Raw genomic sequence first — 26,153 nt, forward strand, 5'->3', positions numbered from 1 at the left:
TCATTAAATATGCTTAGACTGTGGGGTGCTTTAAAACCCCGTGCAGTTACAGGGGTGCAGCCTGCCCCCACTTAAATGCAGATGTTTTAAGAATAATTATAAATTGCTCAGTCTCCATGTGAAGCAGCAGCAGAACAGAGCTGAAACGTGCAGGGAAGGCGGCAGCACAGGCAGTCCTGAGGACACCAGCAACTGCCTTTCAGCTCTCACATTTATAAATATTTTACTTCCAGCCAACTGTGCCCAGAATAACAATTTTCTGCCTGAAATCTCCAAGCTGGTGCCGGGAGGCTGTCAGGGACTCGCTTTCCCGGGACCCTCTCGACCTGTTGGGAAGGGGTCCGGGTCTCCAGAGGAGCGGCTTCAGAAGGATCTGCCCCTAGTGGGAAGAGGCACCGAGAAACAAACACTGAGCATCCGTTCAGCTGATCGCATTAGGGCTTCACGCTGCTGCCGCCACTCAGCCCTCTGCCGATGCAGCCATCCGTGCGCTTGGACAAACATCCAGGCAGAGGGAATGGCTAGGTCTGGAAACGTCTGCAGCTGCAGGAGGCTGCAGAGCTCTGCCGTGGAGCAGCCGTAGAGAGAGGCTGTTTCCCCGAGCAGGGGAGCGTTATGAAACACGAGTGCACCGGCTGTGCCTGAGGATTTTGGCAGCGCGGCGCGGAGGCTGCTTCCATCCAGCCTGTTGGCGCAGGAGGCCATGGAGCGGTTCCCTGCCGCCGGCCCCCGCAGGGCGCAGGACCCCGGAGCCCCGGCCCGGTGAGACACGGGGACCCCGGCGAGCCGCAGGGACCGCGGGGACGGCAGCGGTGAGCGGGGCCGGGGCAGGGCGGACGGGGGGACCGAGCCCGCAGAGCCCGCACGGAGCGGTGCGCGGGATCACGGTCTGCGCGCTGGAACCGGGCGGCGGGAGAAGGATTAGTAGGGAAGGGCAGAGGGAGCGGGATTTACCAGCTTTTCAGACATGCATTACGGCTTTTTATAATATTTCACTGGATTGTCCAGGACTTTGCCTGGCTACAACAGGGGTTCCTCGGTCATAAAGGAAAGGCGAGGTTTTTCTTCTTTTTCTCACGGTTGCAGTACCTGCCTCTTGGAGCCGTGTGCCAGCTGGCCTAGGCACGAGCAAAAACCGGACAACTTTTTGCAGAGGCTGAGGGATCAGCGTTCATTGCAGTCTCAATGGCTGTTTGATTTATTAAATTTATCCACAGCTCCTAACTAGACGGGGCTTAGTGGCATTATTTATAAAGACTTCAGTTTGGTCTCGAGATGCCCTTTCCCCAAGCATCCACGGAACATTATGCTTGAAAAGTCAGCATGGATACTGCAAGTATGTTTCTGTCAGCCTGATCAGGCAGGCTGGAATGCTCAGCTTCTCCAAACAGTTTCTGGAACATCACTGTGCTGAACAAATACACTCTTAACAACGTGAATGTTGCAGGAATTCATATATTGAAGGGTTTATGGAAGATACTTTTTAAACACCTATGATTTAGTTACAAAGCTGTATGTTATTTTAATTCAAGTAGATTTCCTTGCACACAGGAAAGATCTCATCTCTAGCTCCTGTGGGCTAAAGCAGACATCAGTATATGGTAGATTTGTTATAACATTCTCATGCAAAACTTCAGCCACAGACCATATAGGGGCTTTTGGAAACTGCAGATCATCATTTGCTGGGTACTTGAACTTTTAATATCAAAGGATATACATCATGCATGAATGCTTTACTATTGACAAAATACTTTCAAGGCTCAGGAATAGTTTGCTGAAAGCTCTTGGTTTATCAGCCTGTATATCACCTCTGGAGCACACATCCCTCTGTGTAGAGAATGCACACACGTATGTGTGTGCACGTCTACCTCTGAAATAGGGGTTGGCATATGCCCACATCTTTTCCATACTGGTGTGGAATCAGTTCTCCTGATTCCTGCATTATCACTGAGCTAAGTAAAACGTATGGGATTAGTGCAGAAATACCATGTCACCACAGTGTGCTCTCTACTCAAGCTGTCTCTGAGCACTTTCCAAGTCACACTGTTCCACAACAAGCCTTGCTGGACCAGCTGCCTCCCACAGACTCCTCTGCATCCCTCACCTCAGGCTCTGTGCTCACCAAAAACATTATTGTCCAGATTTACACCTATTTATGATAAAAAATTAGTCTAAAAAAGTGGACTATCTGGTGAAAGAGCTGCTGGGACTGAATTTGCACAAGTTAGTGCTGCCTCTCCAGCCTCAGGCTGCAGCTCTGCTCTGTGACATTACCTTTCCCTTCCAAAGCTGAATTATCTGTCACTGTAAAACACCTCCCATATTGAATACAGGGGGTATAATGTATGTATTGTGTTATTTTCAACTTGATTTGACTACTTTATGGACTACAGAGTTTTTTCTCTGTCTTCCTGCTAACTCAGCATAAAGATTTTTTTTCTGCCTTATTTGTCACCATTCAGTATTATTTAAAAGTTTTAACACAATCTCAGCATCAAAGATAACTTTGCAAACACACTTGTAGCAAGCAATGGTAAACTTGCTGGAAAGCCCTCTCAAGCTGCAATGCTTGCCACCAGGGCATGTGGAGAAAGGGGTGCTTTTACCTCATTTCTAGCTTGTTACAGACCTTACAGGGGAGATACGTGCGTCGGGTCAGTACAAACCCATCCTCTAGCAAGAAGAACTTTCTAAGTTGGAAGAAGTACTTGAAGAAGTGCCTACTGCTTCCAGCAGCCCTGAGGATGAGGCCAGATCCTTTGGGAAGGCAGCTGGCATGCCACATCAGGGCTGCCTGAAGGTCCCTTCCCTTCTGTCTCATCAGTCACTCCATTGCTTTACTGAAAATCCCTAGACCATAAGCTTCATTTTGATGGAAAAGGGGTGAAAGAGTTAGTTTCTAGAAATATTTAAAAGCCAAATTATTTTCTAAATCACAGTGGTGGAGGTGACTTGAAAGGAAATGAGGAAAACACCTTTTCTCATATTTAGATGCAAACCCTCAGCAGGTTCTGCAGCAGCAGAACTGACTGATGTGTGTTCCACGTGGAGGGTGACACAGGCTGTGCCCGAGCAAAGCAGGGGCACTAACTCATCCTCAGCCTTGTGGGCCCAAGCTGGATGTTCCTGCCTCAGAGCAAAGAACAAAAGCAACCTGAGTTTTCCCCTTACCTTGCAGAAAGGGCAGGGATGAGAAGAACAGAGAGCAGCAGAGCGGGCACAGTGGCAGCAGGAGCCATGGGCACAGTGGCAGCAGGAGCTGTGGGCACAGCAGGAGTGGGACGTGGGGCACAGCAGGAGCAGGACATGGGGCACAGCAGGAGCAGGACATGGGGCACAGCAGGAGCAAGTGGGACGTGGGGCACACCAGGGCTGTGCCCTGGCCCTGCCTGCACAGCACAGCTCGTGCCCTGCGACAGAACCCACACACGTAGGGCTGTCGGAAGAGATGCCTGCCCAGGGCCAGAGCTGGAGGGTGTTTCTGCCTCCAGCTGAAGCCAAATGCTCTTGAAAGGCCAGATTGTGAATTCTGGATGGGTCTCATTCGAGCACTGCACCATAACTGCCAGAAAGGTCAGCGACTGGGTTGTCGTCCACAGCGACATGAAGGACATGAACGTTACTCTTCATCAAAAATTTCCCCTCTTTTTGGTGAAAGAATATCCAAGGAAAGGTGATGGAATTACAAAATCACCTTTCTTTCCTTTGCCTGAATTCCTCAATTACGTTGTCACTGAGACAATTCCACATGACACTTTCTTAAGGAGCTAGAAAAAGTAACAATGGACCTGAACCAAAATCGATCAGCGTCAACCTGTATCCTGATTTGGGTGGATTTTGGCTGAAGACAGTAGAGCACGAGGATGTTTCTTCTAAGCTTCACTTTCAGCATCTGCCACTTTCCACACAAAAATGATCCACAGTTTCATTTTTCTCTCTTTTCCCAATATTTGGAAACTGGAATAATAAAGAATTTCTCTGTCGATTCCACTCAAGGTATGAGGGAAGAGCTCCCCTCAACTTTGTTGTCTTTTCTAACCCCTTTCTCAAACCTGGAGAGATGCTCTGGGCACATATGAAAGCATGGCTACAAGGAGCACTCACTGTCAGCTGTCTCAGTTTCTCAGGATGATTTCAGGTATCGGAATAAAGGGAACTGCAAATACTTGGCAGGGTCCCAGCATCGAATTTGTGGCTTCTTAAGAGTTTTACTTCCTATGTGCATTCACACAGTATGATGTTTCCCTTGACTTTCCAAACTGCCTTGAGAAAAAGGCAGTGTGTATCCAAAGAAAAGGCTGTGAGCCAGAATCCTTCAGCTAGGGCCTAACTGACTGCACTTGTCCTCAAAGAAAGCTGACAAAAGAAAGGAGAAATGTGGAAGAGGGATGGATTTTTCTAAAAATAGTGTACCTGAGTCCAATTCCCTTCAGTTTACAATAGAAAACATCTTGCTTCCATGCCAAGAACTCTGAATTTGCAAAATCCTGCTGCTCTTTAGACAAGACCAACTCTTGATGAGCTGCAGCCACCAATGCAGCACTGACCTGAGCTTCTGCATTGAGCACATATCAAGGGAAAGCCCTCACATAAGCAACTCTTCACCTTCAAGTCTGGGGCTGTTTTTCAGTGTCTTCAGCCTTTACCAGCATTCTTGGCATCACTGAAAGTATTCAGCCTTCCCTTAAGAATTCTGTAACTGCTCCTTGAGCTAGGAGAGCAGAATTGCCAAGAGCTTTACCATGTTTCTTTTATTTCTCTTTACGAATGCATTAACACAGCTGCCTAGTGTGATATCCTCTGTTACACTTTGCAAGATCATTTTGGAAGCAAGGTACTGACCTGCTTTTCCTTATAGCAACTTTCTGGTGGCAAGGGATTCTTTCCCTGCTGAAGGCCCAGGACCCAGTGGATCTCCCACGCTTCCACTCACCATCCCCCAAGCTGATACTTGCCACTGCTAATTACTGCCCTTCTCCCTGGCCCCCCACCCGCCCTGCAGCCTGTGCAGCATTAACCCTTTCATCACCTTCTTCACCTAGAGATCTCCTCTGCCATTTTACAGTTCTCATTGCTCATCTCAAACTCCTTTCAATTACAATTTTATGATTTTACAAACAATTCCTAATTAATATGGTCCTAAACACCTTTCGCTGTGAGAACTGATGAACAGAGGACTGCTTTTCTTCTGTTTCACTTCATTCATTTTAAGTGAAACATGCATGAAAAAGATAAATGTTGCATTTTCTATTACCAGATACTAGTTCTTTCCTTCTTACTCTTTCCTGTTTAATATCATCATCAAAAGTGATGCACTTGAATTCTTCTAGGCATACTTTGATGATATTGCAATATGCAGTTTATGGAAAAATCAAATGACAGTTTTTATGTCAGTAGCACCCTCTGCTATTTCCCCACTAAAAAGCAACATTTAATTTTTGAGTTGCACATTCGTAGCAGTCTGTGGGCAGAGAGTCTCCTTATTTATTTGGTTGGATTTTACTACAATGCACTGTCATGGCAACTGCTCTAAGGGCAAGTGCATCTGGAGGTAATTCATACACATCATGTTGAATGCAGCAAAATTGCCTTATACCATTTAAACTTTTTCAGCCACTGGGCAAGGACAAAGTTACCCTTCTGAGACATAGAAGCAGCTTTTCCTTAGTAAATAAATAAATAAACAAACTTGGCAGAGCAACAGGAGCAATGCCAAACATTTCTTTGTGTTTGGGCACAGAGCCTGCTGCACAGTTAAATTAGGTCTGATACCTTGGGTGTTTTCTCCAGTTCTGCTGATGCACAGCAAGTTTTCCATCCTGCTCATGTGGAGGTGGAACATCACACCCTACCACAGCGCTCTTTGGGCAGGTGGTGGCCAGACTGGCCTCCCCTGGCTCCAGGAAACATTGCCACATGCTGCCTGGGCAAGTGGCAGATCCTCTCATCCTGGGGATGGTGCAGCCTCCAGCTGTTCCACTCTACACCACTGCAAACATGGACAAACTACCCAAATCCACTGACCAAGCACACAGTGGTGTTAAAAGAGACTGAACTGGGCCAGTGAAGCCTAACATGCCCAACCTCTGCTACACGGCCTCAGTGGCCCTTCTCCAGCCGAGCTGCCACTCTGGGCACGGCTCGATGAGCCCAAAGGCTGTGGCTGCTGCAGCACAGCCTCTCCAGTGCCAGCAACAGTGCATCTGAGAACCTGGCCTTGAAGCATCTCTCACTTTGTGAATAAACCAAAAGAGCTGTGAAACCCTGAATTACTGCAAATCTGATCAGTTTATCTGGCCTCATCTTGCTGCTGGGGGGGGGAATCTTAAACCTTTTGAAGTCCTGTGTGACTGCAGCCATTGCCAGTCTGAGGCTTTGCAGCAGTGTTTTACCACCACTTTATAGTGCAGATGACACCTCCAAGAGCACAGTGTGCCCAGCCCTCGGCTGCTGAGGCAAACAGCCACCTGCCCACTGACCCAGCCTTCCCTCAAAGTACTGCTGGCTGCACGGAGCACGGTCGTTCCCAGCCCAAATTCCAAGCTAATATCTGCACATAGCTTGCTTTCAGATCAGACAGCCTCCATTGGGAACAACTCAAGTTTCCAGCAGCCCCATGGCAGGAACAACTAGTGAATCGAATCCCACCTATGCTCAGAGACTATTTCTTCAGATGAATTAGCGCAGTAACAACTTGCAGGATCTAATTAGGGCTAATTTTCCATTCATCTGTCTTGGTACTTCTGACCCTTTTACTGCAATGCTTGAGCACTCACAACATTGATCAGAGATTTTCAATAATTTAAGTTTGAGGGTCAGCTCTTCAGCTGGTGTAAATCAATGCATTTTCTTTGGCTTTGAAGGGAGGTGTGCAACTTCTCCTGTAGTGAGAGTAGTCAGAATTCACTGCAGATGTACAGCCTGGCTGTGCTTCTCACCTGCTCATGCTCCCGAGCCCTTAGAGAAATAAGGACATAGAATATTTTTACTCAGTCCCATACAACTAAAATCAGCATACATGAACTTCAACAACACAACAACAACTTAAAAAAATACCTAAATCAGGTCTTCAAGGCCACCTAAATTTTAAGATTAGAGACAGGGACTCCTGCCTTGTGACAGCTGTGTTTAAGAATCAAGGCTGAAAGGTCACACAAAAGGAATTCAGGCTCAACTGACAAAAGACTCAGCTGAGCCTTAATTTGTTTTTGTCCTACAAGTTTTGAACCTTTGGTTTTGGTTATTGTTTAAGACAGAAAGAATTTGCCCAACCAAATGAAAAAGGGAATGGGTGGAGACTTAATTGGTAACATTTATTTAATAAAGAGGCATAAGTGAATATCCACAAAACTTTCAGTCAGATACAGAAACAAGAAATACCAGTAAGCAGACGTTCATTGAGAGGACTGTGGATTTCAGGAGTGTGCCCCAATTGCAAGCTAAACAAAAGCCATAATATTTTCTTTTCTGGAAAACACTGCATATTTTCTCAACACTTGCCTGGCTCCACAGAGAAGGGATGCACTGGGAAAACAGGAACTTATGGGGAGATGCCAGCTTTTATTTGCCATGGGAGGTTAAAGGTTCCCTAGAGCACAAAGGAGCTTTTCTTGCCCAGACAATCTCATCGTGATACACATCAGCACAACTAAAGCTGCAAAGCTCAGCAGCAGTCAAGAGAGATCTGCTGAACTTGAGATGAAATTTTTTCAAACATTCACTACTTTTTATCCACACGCATCCACACATCAATAGTTGGCAATATGAATCTACAAAAAAAAAAAAAAGCAGGATCTCTGGTTTTTGATAAAGCAACATGCACAACAACTCCCCCAGCTCTGTAAATACAGAACCCCCAAGTATCCTTCCAGCATAAAGCCCAACTTCATTGTGCTGCACAGAGATTAATAATTATCATCTTATCTATTGTGAGTTAATGCAATTTCTTTTTTCCTCCCACACACCCACACTTCAGTTTCCTTCTGATCTGCATTTGTAGCTCAGCTACTGTTTAGCTGAAAGGAAGGAATCTGGTAATACCTCTGTAAAAAGATGCCTGTACTGTGGCTGCCTGTTCAGCCAGTGACAAAGGATGGAGATGCTGGCTACTGACAAAAGAAAATAACTTCCTTTCCAATCGTCCCGAGATAAATAACCTCACCATAAAGGTATTTTTTGTGCATTCCAAGGAAAGAGAAAGGAAAGAAAAAAAGTCTGAAGATCTGAAACTCACTTGTACTCAATCAATTGTTCTCATTGGATTATAGTTCTTAATGTGCATAATTATAAACAACAGATGGAGAAATGCTCATCTAAAGTCAAAAGGGGTGGGTGGATGGGGGAAAGTGACCCTGATGGTGCATATTTTCAATTTGGATGTGAACCAACCTTCCTCCCCTTGGTAATTCAGGTTTCAGCATCGGCTGTTCGGCAGGACATGATGAAGGCATCACCCTGGGAACGTGCAGAGACCCTGGGCCAGCCTGGTGCCTGAGGCTGGTGGCAGTGCTGCACCAAGCTGGTCTCTGCTGCAGCTGGCTGGGAAGAAGCTTTTCATCGGAGGAAGGCACCAAAGTGATGGGCTGAACTTATGGGAGGAATGAGCATCTGGTCAGGTGGAGATTCAGGGACCCGTCGGGAGGCGTGAAGGGCCCAGTTTCAGTAAGGGCATGGCCAAAGCTTTCTTCAGGCTACAGAAGTTTCTCCGTCGGACCCAGTTTCTGCTCTTCTTCCTCACAGCAGCTTACCTGATGGCTGGCAGCCTCCTGCTGCTGCAGCGGACCCGCCTGGTTATCCAGCAAGGTTCACACGGGACCTCCGCTAACCAGGCCCTGGCAGCGCCAGATGAGACAGCCGGGGTGGGGATGGCAGAGCCCAGGGCTCTGCAGAACCCCCGCCCTGCTCCCAGGCTGCTGGTGGGCATGGATGCGCTGCAGGAGCCGGCCCTGGACCAGCGGCACAGCCCACGCTGGCTCGTGTCCCGCAATTCGGAGCTCAGGCAGCTGAGAAGAAGGTGGTTTCACAGGTTCATCAGCAACCAGGAGCCCATGGAGACAGCAGGATTTAAAGTGATCAAACACACTGCTGAACACAAAGGTAAGGGACGTACCTTGCACATTTTCTGGCACGCACAGAAACTGCACCTTGCACGTCCCAGGCAGACACAGGTGAGCACCACAATGTGTCCCTGCAGATGGGCCTTCCTCCTCGCTCATCACTACTTTCAAAACAGTTCTTAGGCACGTGCACATGCCAAAGTACAAACCTAACCTCCCTGGTCATGCTGAGCTGTAACTTCCTCCAAAAAAGTAATTTTATTGATTGAATGGAAGCCCAGACAGTGCAATGTGCTTCCCTAATTTAAATTATTTTCTCTTCAAGCAGGCAGAGATGACCATTTTAATTGATTTTCTTTCTCAGAAGAAGGAACACTTTAAAAGTGGATTTTATCAAATTAACTATCCAAGACCACACAGTACCATAAGTCTAGAAGTGCCTCCTTGCTGCTAAAGCTAAAACTTGGCTGAGCATTCCCAGGGAGCAGACAAGCCCACCACAGGAAGCACCAGGATCTGCCCTGGGTGACTGCCATGCCCTCGCTGCAGCATCAGAGCGTGAGTTTGCAGTCTTTGACACGTTGCCTTTTAGAAGAACTAGTTGTTCTTGGAGATGTTTCACTGATAATAAAGCAGGAATGGGATCTGGATGACTAGACACCACATTACTAAACTGCTTTTTAGTTTGTTGAATAAATTTACTCAAACAAAAGAGCACCTAATCCAAAAATCCCACAAAATGGGTGCCACATTGTGATACCTACCGAGGGAATTGTCAGAAACGGGAGGGAGAAGGCAATAGTGGTGGTTGTATGGGAGATGAGTCACACAGTGTGAGTCATGCAGACTGAACCACTGGAGCTACCTGAAGAATCAAGGTGGAGCTGCTCCACAGACACTTCAGAACACCCTGTTGGTAGCAGCTTTTGGTGGCAGAGGAGAGAGTGAGAGCCACTCAGCCAGGGCCTTGCTCAGGTTCTAACTGCTGATGAGAGGGGCCACTCACCATATTGAAGTGTAGATTCAAATATGCATCATTTGAATATCTGACTGAACATGAAGTGACATTATTAATAACACTATTGTTCAGAAGCTGGATCAGCCTTTGAAGATTATCGATTAAAATTTAACTACCTACGTAGAGCATGTTACCTTCCCCAACTCGCTTCTAGTAAACTTAGATGCTTGTTATTTTGTTATCTCTTTCAAGATCTAATGAACTCCTCCGTGGTTATAATGCTTATTAAAGTTTCAGTGATGCCCTGTAGTTCCTGCTCAGTGAAGCAGCATTGCCTGACTGTTGGAGGCTGGGCTTGTGCACTCCTCAGTGGTGCCATTCCAAAAACACCCTGGCTCTGATGCAGCACAGCTGCCCTGCCCCTGCTTGCCCAGGGGCTGCCAGCCAGCCCTCTGTGTGCCTCCCCAGGCAGACCCTTAACCCAAGACAAAAACAATGGCATCTGACCCAGCATATTGGGAACCTCCCAGCTCACTTTGCCTTGCTCTGACTCCACCCAGGAGCACACAGCCTTGGGTGAGAAAATCCAAGTCCTTTTTTTTTCTCCAAGTCAGGCTCCCACCTGCTGACACTGCAAGTAGCTTAGGGTAGGGACCTCATCTTTTCCTGCCAGGGACACTGGCAAACACTGTCAGTACAACAAATGAGAGTTTTCTGTTCCAAGTGCTTACAGCAGATGGAGTTTTACAGTTTCTCCTGGCCTGGTTCTGCCGTTGCACAGGATGCAGAGGTGACAGGGACTGGATCACTGACATGACATGACATGTCACTAAGACCACGACTCATTCATAGGAGGATGTGAGTGAGAAACCACTGCTGGGCTGGCAGTGGCATGGGAGGGACACAGGAGGAGGGCGGACAGTGGCTGCCCTGCCCGGGACCCCCACTCGGGCTCTTTGGCCCCACAGCCTCAGTTTTCTGCTGCTACTGCTTTGACTGGAAATACCCAAATCAAAAGCCAACAGTGAAATGTGGAGCGCCCTCGTTGGAAGTGCATGACTCCCACCTCATTAACAGCGTGCTGGAGTGTGTGTTCACAGCTTGTGAATTTTCTAATTGCATGTTGGCAAATTACTGAGTGTAGGTCTTTGAAGCTACTGTTGTGTTTGTAATATTTAAATGTTTGATTTATTATTCCTGGCTCCAAAATCCATGTTAGAGTGGCTGAAACTTCCTTTTTCTTGTGAATTATTTTATTGCTAATATTATGCTTTTTAGTTTCATTTTTCATCATATATTCTTTTCTTGTCCACAGCTTAGATTAGTTAATTTCCCTGTGCTATCATCTCAATGTTGCTACTCTTAAAATCAAATTTCCTTTTTTCTTTCATATTCTAATGATAAAATGTACTTACAGACACACAATTGCTGTGTAATAGTGGGATGCCACATCATCCTTCCAATCGTATATTCAAAAATAGGCTGGATTTTTATAGTATTTTGTTCACGACAACAAAAAAGAGGCTGAATTGGATGCAGTCTAAGAGAAACATTCATCTTTCATATGCTAAGTAAAGCAAGACGAAGAGATTCCTTTGCACCAGAGAGAAGGAGACAGCTCAATGCATGGCACTGCCTAGTTAAGACTGAAGCTTTCTTTCCATTACAGCTTTAATATTACTCTCTATACCCAAAGAAAACTGATTTTCTTAATATTTTTCTTGCCCCATGTCATTACCAACTAGAGATTTAAAGAGCACTTGGGAGAAATCCAACAAGATTTCTGGAAGTTTTTACCATTTTGAAAACTACATTCTCCTTTACTTTAGAGAAGTGCCATGTTTCATCCCCCAAGGGAGGGAGTCAAGCAGGCAGCACCTGCCTGCAGGAGCCGCGGTTCCGGGGGATTGTGGACTCCAGGTGTGCAAAGGCAGGTCTGCTGAAAGGAATCTGGTGAAAGTCTCGTTTCCCTTCAGCGCAGTTCCATGGGACAGTCACACTGACCCCTTCAATACACCTGCCGAGATCCAGCACCAAGGGAGAGCTCTGCAGAGCAGGTGGGGCCCCGGGCAGGTTGGGACTTGACTGAACACAGCCCTGCTTGCAGCGTATGGTGCTGGATCGGCCCCGTATGGGTTTTTCCCTTCCCCCATCTCCATCCCATATGCGTTGCCTAACCCTGGTCTTGCTTGCACACAGGCACCTACATAGGATGCTTCACCGACGATTCGAGGGAGAGGACACTGAAGGGAGCTGTCTTTTATGACTTAAGAAAAATGACAGTAGCTCACTGTCAAGAAGCTTGTGCTGAGAGGTGAGTGGTACTTTTTCACTGCAAGTTTTCTCTCTTCTGATAATAAGTGGAACTGAATTTGAAATGGGAAAAGCATTTCTACATTAGACATACAGCATCTGTAAAAACGGTAATTATCTCATACCTTCAGGCATGGTGTAGCTCTGCTACCCTGCTTGAAGCAGACCACTGCACTGCTGCCTATTCTCTATGGCAGCATAGCTACCTACAATATATTTTCTGTTGTCCTTGACAAAAATTACCATATGGTTAAATAGTCTTTGTCAGATACCTGTCTTTTGATAGATACTGGTCTCTAGCCCAAATCTCAAGCTGGCTGCCTCTGTCAAGGAGGCCATGCTGTCCCTGGGGCAGACTCAGCTCTGGAGCAGGGCAGCAGAAGCTCACACCATACACAGGGACGTGCTCCTGCCTCCCTTAGGTACAAAGTGGGGAGCAGACGGGTGCCTCTGTGACAACGGCTGGTTTTGCTCCTTGCAGGGCTTACACCTACGCGGGGCTGGTGTACGGAGCAGAGTGTTACTGCGGGAACACCCTCCCGGCCACCGCCTCCAGGCCCGAGGAGTGCAACAGCGAGTGCAAGGGGGAGAAGGGCTCTGTGTGCGGAGGGGTGAACCGGCTCTCGGTCTACAGGGTGGAGGAGCTGCGGGCAGGAGCCAGGAGACGTAAGTGGGTGTGGGACCGAAGAGGGGAGAGATGTCAGGACCGGGCTGAGCACGTGGGTTGTCCCCGCTGATTGTCTCACTCCACTTGTCACTAGAGTTTGAAATGGCAAAGGACAAAGGTACCTGCAGGGCACAGCATCCATTTGCTGCTGGTCTGGTCCCTGGCTCCCTCCCCAAAATAGCAGCGCTGCTCTCTGCCCCAGAGCAGGGAGACTGCCTGGCACAGCTGCCTCGGGACTGCCATGGAGGAGGTTGGTGTCACCAGGGATGAAACACAATGCAGTGCAGAGCAACTGCAACAGAATTTCAGCTGAAAACCCACTCCCTTTGGCACCCACTGCAGGAGGACAAACCCACGTGTTTGAGAAACAGCCTTGGAAGTGGGTGCCCTATAACAGGAGGGCAGAAAAGCACTCAGATCAAGGCCACCCTAAGCTCAGATGATCCCAAACAAAATGAGTGCTCTGTGACTGCAGCAGGGAGCAAATAAAGGCCAGAGAGAGAACCACAACAATCCCTTTCCTAATTGAGAGAAAAGAGACCACAGAGTTTTGCTTTTCCAAGGACTTCTGTTCCAGCAGCAGTTGGGATTTTTGTTTCATCTTTAGATGGCAACACACTCTACTCATCATTCAATTAGCTGCCATGGGGGACACAATGGATAAACCTTTAGGCCAACACAAAGCACATAAAAGACCTAAACAGCTGATCAGTCTTTTCAATTGGCAAGTTCACAAGACCTTAAGGATGTTATTTGCCGAGAAGAAGCACCAAGGCCTTAGGTTGTGCCAGTATCGATGGTACTTCATTTCTTCTTAAAGACAAGTCAAGGTTTGTATAATAATCCACCCAGCTACATATAAATTATATATCAAAGGTACATAGACTTAAATTGCCACTGTCAGGCTGATGGGCACATTGGCAGGTTTCCCAGGACATGCATCACTGTTTAAACCTCAAGCATAAAATATATATACATACTTGGCAGGAAAAGGCAGCATTTAATTTTTTTTTAAAGTATTAATGAATTAGTCATCAAATTAGTCTAGCCTGGAGCTAGATATGTATTTTTTTTGCCCTTAGTAACACCTGATAGTTGTCTGAAGAATCCCCCTGATGCAAGCCAGCTGAGGGGCCAACAGAAGTATTAATCACAATGAACAAGTATGTTGGAAAGTAACTCTGAGACTGTAACAGCCCGTGTGATTTACGCTGTGTAATGTAGAGCACAGACCTTGCGTAAGACTTACACGGAGCAGGTTCAGTGGCATCTCCATTTAAATCTTCTGAGAGATGGGGCTTGCTGTCTCCCCTGTCCGTCCCTCACCTCCTCCTTCCCCCTGCAGTCCCCTGGACACCCCGAGCTGTGCAGCTCCTGTGCTGCAGGTACCCCTACATCATGTCAGGGAAGCTCAAAGCCCACATGGCAGCAGGGGTGGCTGTGGCACAGTGCAGCTTGCCTTGGGGCAGGACTCCCCAAAAGACAGGCAGACCACACAAACCCAGCTGTTTCCAGTGGGATCTGTGGGTTCCCTGTGAACCTGCTCCCTCTAATGCTGGTGTGGGCTGCTCAAGCTTTCTTCCTGACCACTGAGACAACTCTAAACATGTTCATAACCATTTTGTTTCAGGAATTAAATATTAGTGTGAAGTTTAGTAGGAGGCCTTTCAAGAACATCCTGAGAAGCCCAAACATGCCCAGGTCCTTCATTCTTTGGTGCTGTGCTTGCAGTGACCTGGTCCCAGGGAGACTCCTGTTCCCCTCAGCTTGGGTCAAGTTATTTTATTTTCACATCACCTGAGTGATCCCAGAGATCCAGCACTGCTTCTAGTAACTGGTTTGAACAGTTATTAGAACAATATTTAAGCAGCTTCTCCTTAGATTACTCTTGACTCGTCCTGGAAAATCTGGGCTTTTCTGCCAGGAAATTCATGCAGAACCAGTTTTTTTCTTCATAACTACACTGCATCTCTCCTGTCATCCAACTCACTTCCCACGTCAGTTCTGGTGATACTGTTCAAGGGAGACCCTGTAATTCTGCCAAGATTTGTGGTGTTTCTACAGAAGCAGGTGAGATCAGAGGCTGGTGCTAAAGATGTGGTGGAAGCTGTTCTCCCAGACCAGTTGACAAAAACCCAGTTTAGGGCCTGAAGGCTGCAGCAAATTCCCTTGGCCTGAAAAGCAGGAGAGGGAGGAGAGAGGCAGCTGAGCAGGAAAATGGGTCCAGGGAAGGTTTTTTTCAGGATTCATTTACATGCCTTTCCTTTCCTGGTGCAGATCTTGGGAAGCTTTGTAGATTTTTATCAGGGCTTTGAGGGGAAAGCAAGTCTTCAGAGGAAACTGGGACCTGCAAACAATAGCAATGCTGTCCACTGGTGGAATGTAACCCAGACCCTGTGCTGCAGCCCTGCTTTCCATGGTTTGTACAAAGCTGGAGGCGTGTGCTCCTTGCAATACCACAGGATTTGCAACACGTTTTTCTAGCATATATCAGGGTTTCTCTTACTTCTGCAGCCTTTGTAATATAAAATTTATTTTATTATTTTTGGCTTCTGAACCTAGTATTGTTCTTTGTGAAAGAGGCAGGATACTACGGACGTCGTATTCTTAAGAGAAACCTATTTCATATCCCCGCAGGGAGGAATGTTATCTATCGAGGATGTTTTAGAGCTCCAGAAAATTTAACAGACACCTTTCCAGCCTCTTTGATACAGCCCAATTTGACGGTGGAGATGTGCTCTGAATTTTGCTCCAAGAAAGTAAGAACAGTTCTCATTTCACATCCTTTCTTCTTTTTTGTTATTTTAAAGTCTAATCTACTAAGGGAAAGGCAGAGATTAGTGCCTTAGAGCTTTGAATTTGTAAATGAGTTTCTAAAGGACAAAACTCATCAGAGTAAATACCCAGTGATGCATCTGGTCCAGCCACTGGAGTGGGGATGGCAGGAGGGAAAGCCATGAGAGCGGTGCCACATGATACACAGAAAAGCTGCTCTAAGTGATGAGTATCGACCATGAGGAAATCAATATTGTCTCCATGTCACATTCCAGCCAAGCCCTGAGCCAGATCTGACCCCGGGGGAGGTCTCAGTGGCTGCAGCTCATGGGGAGGCTCGCTGCCAGAGGGTGGATGTGGGCTGGCAGCATCTGAACCAGAACTCTAGTGCCCTGCGGGGAGCCAGCCCTGCTCAGCTCTCAGGGAGCTGTGGGCAGGGCACCTTCTGTTTTTAGTGGCTGTTGGTCCTCTTCCCTCCCTCCCCACTCCGATGGGGCCGATTTTTTGTACAGAGGGTTCACTGTGTGGTCAGATTTTGCCTGCAGCCACATTCGGCCTCATGCACTAAGCTCAACATTCAATTGCTTTTTGCAGCATCACAAAATCGATTAAAACTATGAAGGCATGAAAAACAAATCTTCTTAATTACTAGGTAGAGTGGGGAAGCTTTTCCCAGTCAACATATCCTCTAAACCAGTTTTAAGAATGCACTGTGGAATTAACTCTGAGCAGTGAATTGCCCACATACCCTGTGTACAGCACCTCACAAACACACACCCCAACACACTCTCATATCCTCTAGGCATAGAAATATTCAGGAATTAGTGAGCAATTATTTCCAAGCTCTGCTATCAGTCTATTGTTTAATGGCAAGAAAAAATCTTGATCTGTGTCAGTTTAACCCATGTAACATAATTCTATTAATATTTACTGATGAAATGCAATTAATTATTGCTTCTCTGTCTGGGAGAATGATATGAAACGTGGAGAAGCTGTTTTCAGATGGGCTCATGAGGTCAGTGTTTTTAAACACAGTCCTGCCATTCTGTTTTTGGGAGATGATTTTTATGAAAAGACAGGTTTTCAGAAGCATAGTTTCTTCAAGTTTTTCCAGACATCTGAAATTACTGGTGACTGAGAAGGACAAGGAAAAGATAACAGCCAAAATGTACCACATGAACATGACATCCAAACAGGTTTAGGATGGAGGACACTGTCCATCTCTGTGGAATAGCAATAGAGATGGAGTTAGAGCTAATGCATATTTGCTTGATGTAGCTTGAGTGAGAAAGTCATCAGCAACCCAGATATTATAAAAGATTATCTAAACAGACTCTTTCCGCACAGAAGGCACAGAGAGGGCTGCAAAAATGATAGCATGAAGAGAAAAAGCTACTGAAGGAAGGTGAAGAACAGGTTTGGTACCTCTCATTTATTCCTTCCCTGAAATGGTGCAGGTAACAACTCGCTGTTAGCTCTGCTGGGCACTGTGAGACCCTCTGCAAAGAGACTATTTCCCTACAAAAGACTGGCAATTTCTCCCTCTGCTTCAGAAGCAGAATTGCATATCCACAAGTCCAATTGTCACACATCAATTTGTGGTTTAACTCCAGATACTTAAACAAGACCTGTTATGACACCCCAAACATGTGTGATGACATGAATAAAATCTGGAAGAACACTCTCTCTCTCTTGAGAGCTGCAGTACCTCATGGCATCCGAGCCATGGCAACAAGTCTGCACACTTGAACATTTCCACCTCTAAGGTGCTTTTCTTTTTTTTATGGAGCAATTCACAGAACACAGTGATCTTCTCAATTCAAAACCAGACCTGCTATTTTGGATTCCAGATGTAGCTACATGCACTTATCTACCCATAAACAAATGACTCCTGGGATTTGGATTCAAATCCCATTGTAGAATTCATACAGAGTGATTCCATAGTTTGATTTAGATATTTTTTTAAACACAATAAAACAAAGATAAGTAGGCCAGAACCTTGACTGACACAGATAATCACAGCCTTGCTGACTTTACTGCAGCAGTGAGAGGGGAACATTCCAAATAGGGTCACACTGGGTCTAACATTGCCCTGCAGAAATGTCCCCTGGCTCAACAGATCACAGAGAAAAACAAGCTGTAATTTTTATGCAAAGACAGGATTGACTTTATGGTATTTATACTTTGCTTTTAGCATATCCAGTGCAATGACAACTTGAAGAATGACTTCTAGATTTGCTGCAAAATGAACATGCCAATTTTTAAATTAACCAAACCCATCAGTTTTACTTGGGAGAGGAATTTCCTTCTGCAATTAGACCCCATCTCTTATTCTTTCTGATAGATTGAAAGAATTTAACTGCATCAGATAGGAGAGTTAGCATAGAAAGTTGGAAAAGGAACTAATTTAGCAGAGTAATCAGAGCAAAACAGATAAATGTATTTTTAATCTATTCATAATTCTTATTTGGATACAGCCTACTACAAAACAATCAGTGATTGAATCATATCAACTGTATTGCTATTGGAGAATGTTTGCTTTCCTTACACCACTCAAGCTACCTGTTGAGGCTTCATCTCACAAATTCTTGTGTAAATAGTCCCATTGAAATCACCTCTCCCTGAGTTACAACTCACAGGATGCACACCTGAGCCTGTCAGTGCCTGCTTTACAGCTCAGTCCAGGAAAATGCTTATCCACAGCCCCACAGAGCTCTCTGGCTGTGTGCTGGTGTCTCACCAAAGCACAGCATCACAGATCTGTGTGTGCTGAGCTCCAGGACTAGTCCCTCACTTCAAAGTTAGATGGTTACTTCAAACCATGACCCCAGCTTGGGGCACACCTAAATACACAGGTGAGCAAAGGGGATGGCTCAGACTTTTGCTTAAACACTGATGGGAAGTCAAGACTGAACAGGTCACTTTGCAGTCACTGCGCTGCATCAGGCAGGCAGAGCAGCGGGCAGGCAGAGCAGCGGGCAGGCAGAGCAGCGGGCAGGCAGAGCAGCGGGCAGGCAGAGCAGCGGGCAGGCAGAGCAGCGGGCAGGCAGAGCAGCGGGCAGGCAGAGCATCACAGCACTTTGCACCAAGGCGGTGGGTCCTGGTCAGTCTCTTCTCCCAGGGAACAAGTCACAGGGCATGAGGAAAAGCCCTCAAGTTGCACTGGGGGAGATTTATACCGGATATTAGGAAAATGTGGAGATTTCCCTTGCAAAGCCCACTCCCAGTTTCTCCTCTTCCTCACCCATGTGAGGAAGGCTGCACAGCTGAGGGTCAGCCCTGTGTGCTGAAGGGCTGCAGAGCACCCACCAGCTTCTGCAGACACAGGAGGTAGGGAGAAGTGGTTGCTTATGTCTCCTCACAAAAGCCCGGGCCTTCCAGAACAGTCCTTCACTTGCAGGGGCCACTTGGTGTGAGATACAAGGAACATTTTTTTCTAGGCTGTGTTTGAGGGCAGGGACACATTAATTTCTCAAACTGAGAAACACTGCTTCATTGTAAAGGAAAGATTTCTGTTTGCAGGCAAACCCAGAACTGTTTTGCCCTTGGATCAGGTCTGTGAATAGTTTCTGACAATGTCATATCTCATTCGCTGAGCAAATGTTGGCTGGTGGGGCACACACAGCACACGTGTTGCATTTGCCTCCTTATCGGAGGATGAACGCATGGGCAAGAGCAAGAGATAAGCTGCTCAGCAGTCCTGTCATGCTTTCCCAGACTCAAAAAGACTTTTATAAGACAAAAAGTGTTGATATGGAATAGGGGGACTGGAACATTCTGCACTCAAATAGTCCCTGAACTTACTTCTGCCCACTCACACAGCCCCGCATGAGCTCACAGGGGACTCTGGGACAAGCCCACTCCTTACAAAAACAGGAGAAAACCTGAATTTTAGGGTAAATAAGCAACTGCTAATTTCTTCAGCAAATAATTAACATATGTTTCCCTCAAACTTGCTTTAATTCTTACCACCATTAGCCCAAATGCAGCTTTGCAGCCTGTTGCCATCCTCGATAAGAGTAGTACAACAAAACCTGAATTATTCTGCATCAAATACATTAAAGAAAACATTTCTTATGGACAAAAATTTTCCTTGGAAATTCATTCCTTGCAAGGAACACTGACTGTAACTTCCTCATGGTTGCACACCTTAGGAGGTTTCCTATCTAGAAGCAAGGTAGCACAAAACACAGAATCACAGAATCTGCTGAGTTGGACATGTCTGTGCCTGAGGGCAGAGTCCAGGCACCAGCTGAGCTCACCCCATGGCACCCAGGGCAGAGCCACATGTGGGCACCACGGGTCCCCCCTGCTGCCATCACAGTCCCTCTGAAAAATGGGCCAAAAATCGCTGGGTGGAGCATTTCTAAATAGCTCTTTCAAAACTATACCCAGTAGCTCTCAAACCCTCTACCAGCCCCTCTCTGCACATTCATTTTTCTGCAAACTGTGAGGTCATACTAAGATGCAAACTTTCTTTATGGCTTGACTTTGTTCTTTCTATCTCTACACATGATTGCAGCAGTCAGTGGGTCCACAGTTCCTTCTTCCCTTTAATTCTTTTAAGAGCAAGTTTCCTCTACACAAACTTTGGTAAAATCAACTGAATAAGGCAAACTTGTGGCAGCTGACTTGGTTTGAGGGAATGTAAATGGAACTTTAAAGTTCTTTCAATTCAAAATGCTCATTTTTGGAGGCAAGTTCAAACTTTTCCTACACTGATATTTTGCAGGTGCAATTACATACTAGGTGCTGCAGGAGTGTTATAACTTTTTTTTATGAATTATGAAAAAGAATATTGTCAATTTTAAAAGTTTTTGAGGTTTTTGCCTGAAACCCACTTTTTAGGTAATTACAGTATGAAAACAGTAATAGTAAAAGAGCACTAGCTTTAGGTTGACATATCAAACACTGCTTTCATCTTGATAGTGGCCTTGTGAAGATTTATTTTCTTTGCACGGCAGCAGCATTCCCCACAGACTGTTGATGCCCTGGCATTTCTGCACTGATCCATTTTCTCTCTTCCGTAGGAGTTTCCCTTGGCAGTGATCCAAGGGCAGGAGTGTTACTGTGGATACCCCACCGGGCGGTTCTCCCTGCGCGAGGGCGCGGACGGGCTGCGCTGCCGCGGGACACGCAACACCAGCAGCGCTGCCCAGGGAAAGTACTGCCTGGTCTATCAGACACCCGTGCAAGGTACAAGCTCCAGCCTCACTGTGCCAGGGCCAGGGTCACCACTGCTGGAAACAGCCCCTGTGCCCCTTCTGCAGCGGGTAAAAGTGATCTCCTTTACAGCAGTCTGAGCCACAGTAGTGGGTATCGTGACACAGGCAGGAATTTAGGAAACGGACTTTATCTAAATTCCCCCTTTGTAATCATGCTCATGAAGATGCATCTTTCCATTCTCTCACTGCACAGCACAGCCTCCCCTCAACACAGAACAACAACTTTATTCTGCAGATGGAGAGAATGAGGCAGACCTGGGAAGGTATTGCCCCACCACACAGCTCCCAGACAAGCAGCCACCAAGGCAACTCTGCAGACTCTAATTCTGCTCTACTCATCTTCCTCTAAAATATTCACCTGCATACATGTTTAAGACTGGAAAACAAGGTAGAGAGTAAGCTTCCAATCCAGAAAACCATTTAGGTGGTTCTGGCAACTTTATCCATGCAGTGATTTACATTGAGTTCAGTGAAACTTCTCACTGAAGTTTAAATAAACTTATTAAGCTTAAAATAAACAAATTAAGTGCTTTTCTGGATTGGTGATGGGCTTTTTTTCCCCCTAACACCCTTTTTTTTTTAACCCCCATCTCCCAGTTCAGAGGTAGCCTGCAGACACCAGCATGTGGAAAGACCATGCAAGAAGAATGCTTGTTTCCATGAAAGTGCTGGTACTTCCCAGGTCTGTAGAGATCAGTAGTAGTGGGAGACTGCCTTCTCTGGGCTGTGCAGGCACTTTCTAGCCATGCCTTCATCTAGAGCTTGCTCTGAAGAATGAAGAGAGCTGGCTTCTTGATGAAACATCACAAGATGATGACACAGGGTCAAGATTGGTTCTCATCCTATCCTTGGTTTCACTGGCATGTTAAGAAGCAAGGTGAGGATTTACAGAAGCACATATGAAAGCAGGTATCTGACTCCATGGCTGCAGGGCTCGCCAGTGCCTGGGCCCTTCAGAGAGGAATGGCAGTGCAGAGATTTAACTAAAGGCAGCTCCTTTCAGTGGGATGGTTTTCTCCTGTGTTATAAAACTCCCAGTTTCCAGGTGTAGTGGCACATTTCAAGTTCCATTGCAGAGCCAACCTGACAGGCAAATAGCTGCTAACAAACAGGCATCACCTAGGGGCTTTTAGCACAACTTACTGGCAAGTACAATGGCTTGCTGCAGCTTTATCAAAAAAACACTGCCTAACAAAACCAGCAGAAACCTCTCTGAGGATAATCTCTTTGGCCTCATATGGCTGAATTAATTTTGGGAAGTAGCTGACTCACAACCGGACTCAAATTGATATCCTATATTCATAAGAGAGAGGAGGAAGCAATAAACCCTGTAATCAAGAGCTGTCAGTGGAATTATTAAAAAGCCACAATGCTAACAATGAAATATCTTCTCTACTCACAGACACTCGCTGCACAGACAGGAAATTCTTAACCACCAAATCCAAAGTGTTTGTTGCTTTGTCGAGCTTTCCTGGGGCTGGGAACACGTGGGCTCGCCACCTGATCGAGCATGCCACGGGATACTACACGGGAAGTTACTACTTCGATGGAGCCCTCTACAACAAAGGTACCATGTCCCAAGGGATGGCACACACGCAGCCCTTCCAAGGCACAGGGCTTTACTCATTGCATTCTTCTGCCTGAGCCAGCAACGGCTGTCACTGTCAGCACATTTGGTGAAACTTAAACACACGCCTGGACCAAGCAGCCTCCCACGGTGCAGATGGCAGCAGCTGCTCTCAGAGAGAACAGCCAGGCTCTGCATTTGCAAATGTGCATATTGCCCACATTGGTGCCCTGTGCACACACACATGTGCAGTTCCCATCTGACAGGCTGTTGCCTAAACCCTGTGGGTAAGACCCTTCACGAGCACAGGAAACATGAAGGTTAAAATTTTCAAATGTTACTAATTATTCTGGGAGGGCCATATCCCGAGGGGGCAGACATTTAGCAAGCACCAAGCACTGGCCCTGGGAAAAGCTGCCTTGTGGCAGCGTGGGGCCAAGGGTGCCTTGCCCAGGGAGGGAGAGCCTGGCTGCCAGTGGGTTTAACTGACCGGTACTGTCACACCAGCTTTACACCACTGTAGGCAATGATTTAGTGCAAAAAGGCACAGACATACAATCAAGTGAAAAAGCCAACAATCCTGTCTTGTAAAACAGGTTTTAAAGGAGAAAAAGACCACTGGAGAAGTAGAAGGACCATCTGTGTGAAAACACACGAAAGTGGCAAGACAGAGATTGAAATGTTTGACTCGGCAATCCTGTTGATAAGGAACCCCTACAAATCACTGATGGCAGAGTTCAACAGAAAATACGCCGGGCACCTGGGCTATGCCACCGACCGCAACTGGAAGAGCAAAGGTAAGCACCACGCCCACATGGGCTGGTTTGAAACCCACCTCCTCAGCATGCTGGGAAGGGGGGACACACTGGGACCTGAGTGAGCACTGCAAACCAATTCAGCGGGACCCGCGTCCCACCACACCCGAGATCAGCCCCAAAAGCACTTAGACCTGCCCTGTGGGAGCAGTTGTTGTCCACCCACCACCATGGGGAGGAGGGGAGCACAGCACTAACACCATGGCCACAGGCACACAGGAACACCACTGCCATTGCACTGTTGGGCTGAGAAGACATATCCAGGTACAACACTCCTGTGCACAGCCCATTTGCCAGGTTATGTGAGGTGAAGAAAATTTGCCCCTGCAGCATGTAATAACCATGAAAAATCTAATTTAAGATTTGGAGGATCCAATGGAGCATGACATTTCCTGAAGGAAATTTTACAGCACTGTACAGGTGCTACAGCACTGCAGATAAATAACAATAATAGCAATAAGAGGACTTGAGATTCAGTGTCCCCTGAACACATGAAAAGACTTCAGAACCTGCCCGCCACGCTTCACGTGTTTGACTGGCAAGTTGGCTGGGGACTGCAATTTCCCCACTGGATATGCTGCTGCACTCAGACTCTGCAGCAGAAAAGACATTTGGCTTCCATTTCTCCTTGTGCATATTTTAGGCATTACAGCTGTGGCTTGGCACAGGGCGGGGGGGGGAACTGTCCTGTGTCACACCACATTTCTTCCCCAAGTCCACGTATCACCTTTCATCGGTCACAACCCAAGACCTATTCATCAAAACCCACACAAAATAGTCCTCAGAAAAAAGTCTGGAGGGAATGGCTTTACCATACTGCAAATTTCGGCCACAATGCTCTTTGTCCAGCCCAAAAGCTTTCGGCAGGGCTATCTTGACCTTCAGAAATTAAATTAGCACAAACAGCAAATAGAGATCAAGGTATCATTAATGCCCAAGGCAAATTGCTGAATCGCAGCATGGCTAACAGTGTCTCATTTTCCTGGTTTTCTGGTCATCCAGAGTGGCCAGATTTCGTGAACAGCTATGCTTCCTGGTGGGCCTCCCACGTCCTGGACTGGCTGAAGTACGGGAAGCGCCTGCTCATTGTCCACTACGAAGACCTAAAGCAGAGCCTCATCCCCAAGCTCAGGGAGATGGTGGAGTTTCTGAACGTGACAGTGACAGAGGACCGGCTGCTCTGTGTGGAGAACAACAGGGATGGGAATTTCAAGCGGTCAGGTGCTAAGCAAAAGGATTTTGAGCCATTCACCCAGGAAATGAAAGATCTTATCAACAGATACATCCTGACGGTGGATGAAGCCCTGAGGGGAAGAAACTTCACAGGGCTGCCCAGGGAGTACGTGCCAAGATGATAGCCTGGTATCACACTGCTGTGGTTAAAAATAAAGTATTTTTTTCTTAAAAAAAAAAACAAACAAAACCACAAACAAAACAAAAAGAAAAACAACAATGAAAAAATCCCAGTACTCTCTAGCAGTTACAGCAAAGATACTTGTGGAGGCTGCTGAGAACTGCAAATTCTCTCCACTCTTGGGAGGTTCTTCAGGGCACTAAGTGCTCCAGAAGGGAAGCAATGAAGGATAGAAATTGGGTTATAAACCAATGCAAAAAAGCTGTTAGTCTACCTGTGTGTGCCCCTCCCTGCCCAGGTAGCTCAGAGCATCCCAGCAAAACATCCCCACCCCTGTGGCACCTGTCTGCTCGCCCTACTGCCACCACAGACCTGCCAGGGGCTGCTTGGGATTCCACAGCAACTGTTGGAAATGGATGTGCTTAAAGGGGGAGAAGAGCGGGGAGTCTTAACACTGATCAGCAATTTTCATCTGAGCATTTAGGAAAATCGATTGCTTTCTTATTCCTATAACCCATTAGTCAGGTCACCTACCACAGCAGTGCCAGGGCTGCACCGGGGCGTGGAGGTGCCGTGGATGCTGGGCAGAAAGGTGCTTCTGGAGCAACCCCAGACTGCCCTGCAGGAACAGCAGCCTGAAGTTAAGGACCACCTGAACTCCACAGGGAGGCAGGGTGGCCACAGCATCCCCCATGGTGAGGTGCACAGCAGGAGAACAGAAATTCAGCATGGCCAGTTGGGAATCCCTGGGTGTTATCAGCCCCAAACCTGGCCCCAGGGGCATGGATGAGACCCCAGAGGGTGGCAGAGGACAGAAGCCACCTGTGCTAGGGCCTTGGCAGAGGTTTCTGCACCTCCATCTCTGCACCTGGAGAGTCACAGTGGATCTGGGGAGACACTGGGGCCAAATGTCACCACAGCTGGTGCTCTTGGTTCTAGAAGTGGCCACGGCCAAGCAGTACTGACATGAGCCTGGACTGCCTTGGGAGCAGGGGCAAAGGGGATGGCCCCACCTTGCCCCTCATCCCTGGAGGAACTCCAAGGCAGTCTGACCTGAAAAACCACAGCTACTTAAAGCTGCCCTCTGGAGCCACCCAGAGCAGCCATGAAGGTTTGATTTCTAACTCCTGCTGCTCCCTGTGGCTCCTTTCACCCTGCACCGGGGCTGTGTGTGGTGGGGAGGGAGTGAGGGCACGGGGGGCTCCCAGGGCAGCTGCCCCATGATCCTGGACCACCAGGCAGCTTGGAGATGGTGAAACATCACAGCCGAAGGGGTTGCCCTGCTGCAAGATGCTTCTGTTCATGTGAAATAAAGGATTTCTTAAAAATTTGAGTGAAAATACTAGTTTTAATAAAACAAGAAGTTTATATAAAGGAAGTTGGACTTCCTCTGCCTGTGTATCATTGGTGTTAAAAAAACAAA

General features: G+C 46.9%; 1 protein-coding gene across 1 annotated transcript; it reads left to right on the top strand.

Moving 5' to 3' along the window:
• WSCD1 (WSC domain containing 1) lies at positions 1 to 26,108 on the top strand. The gene is made up of 9 exons (XM_051809272.1): positions 1 to 812; positions 8,411 to 9,096; positions 12,214 to 12,328; positions 12,809 to 12,993; positions 15,632 to 15,753; positions 20,800 to 20,965; positions 22,397 to 22,561; positions 23,158 to 23,358; positions 24,379 to 26,108. Exons 2-9 carry the CDS (start codon positions 8,670 to 8,672, stop codon positions 24,729 to 24,731), a joined length of 1,734 nt encoding a protein of 577 aa, XP_051665232.1. The 5' UTR covers positions 1 to 812; positions 8,411 to 8,669; the 3' UTR covers positions 24,732 to 26,108.
• Positions 26,109 to 26,153: the final 45 nt, after the last annotated feature.

This window comes from Manacus candei, unplaced genomic scaffold, assembly GCF_025592945.1.
Source record: "Manacus candei isolate 608988 ecotype Guabito, Panama unplaced genomic scaffold, ASM2559294v1 h1tg000076l, whole genome shotgun sequence".
Lineage (NCBI taxonomy): Eukaryota > Metazoa > Chordata > Aves > Passeriformes > Pipridae > Manacus > Manacus candei.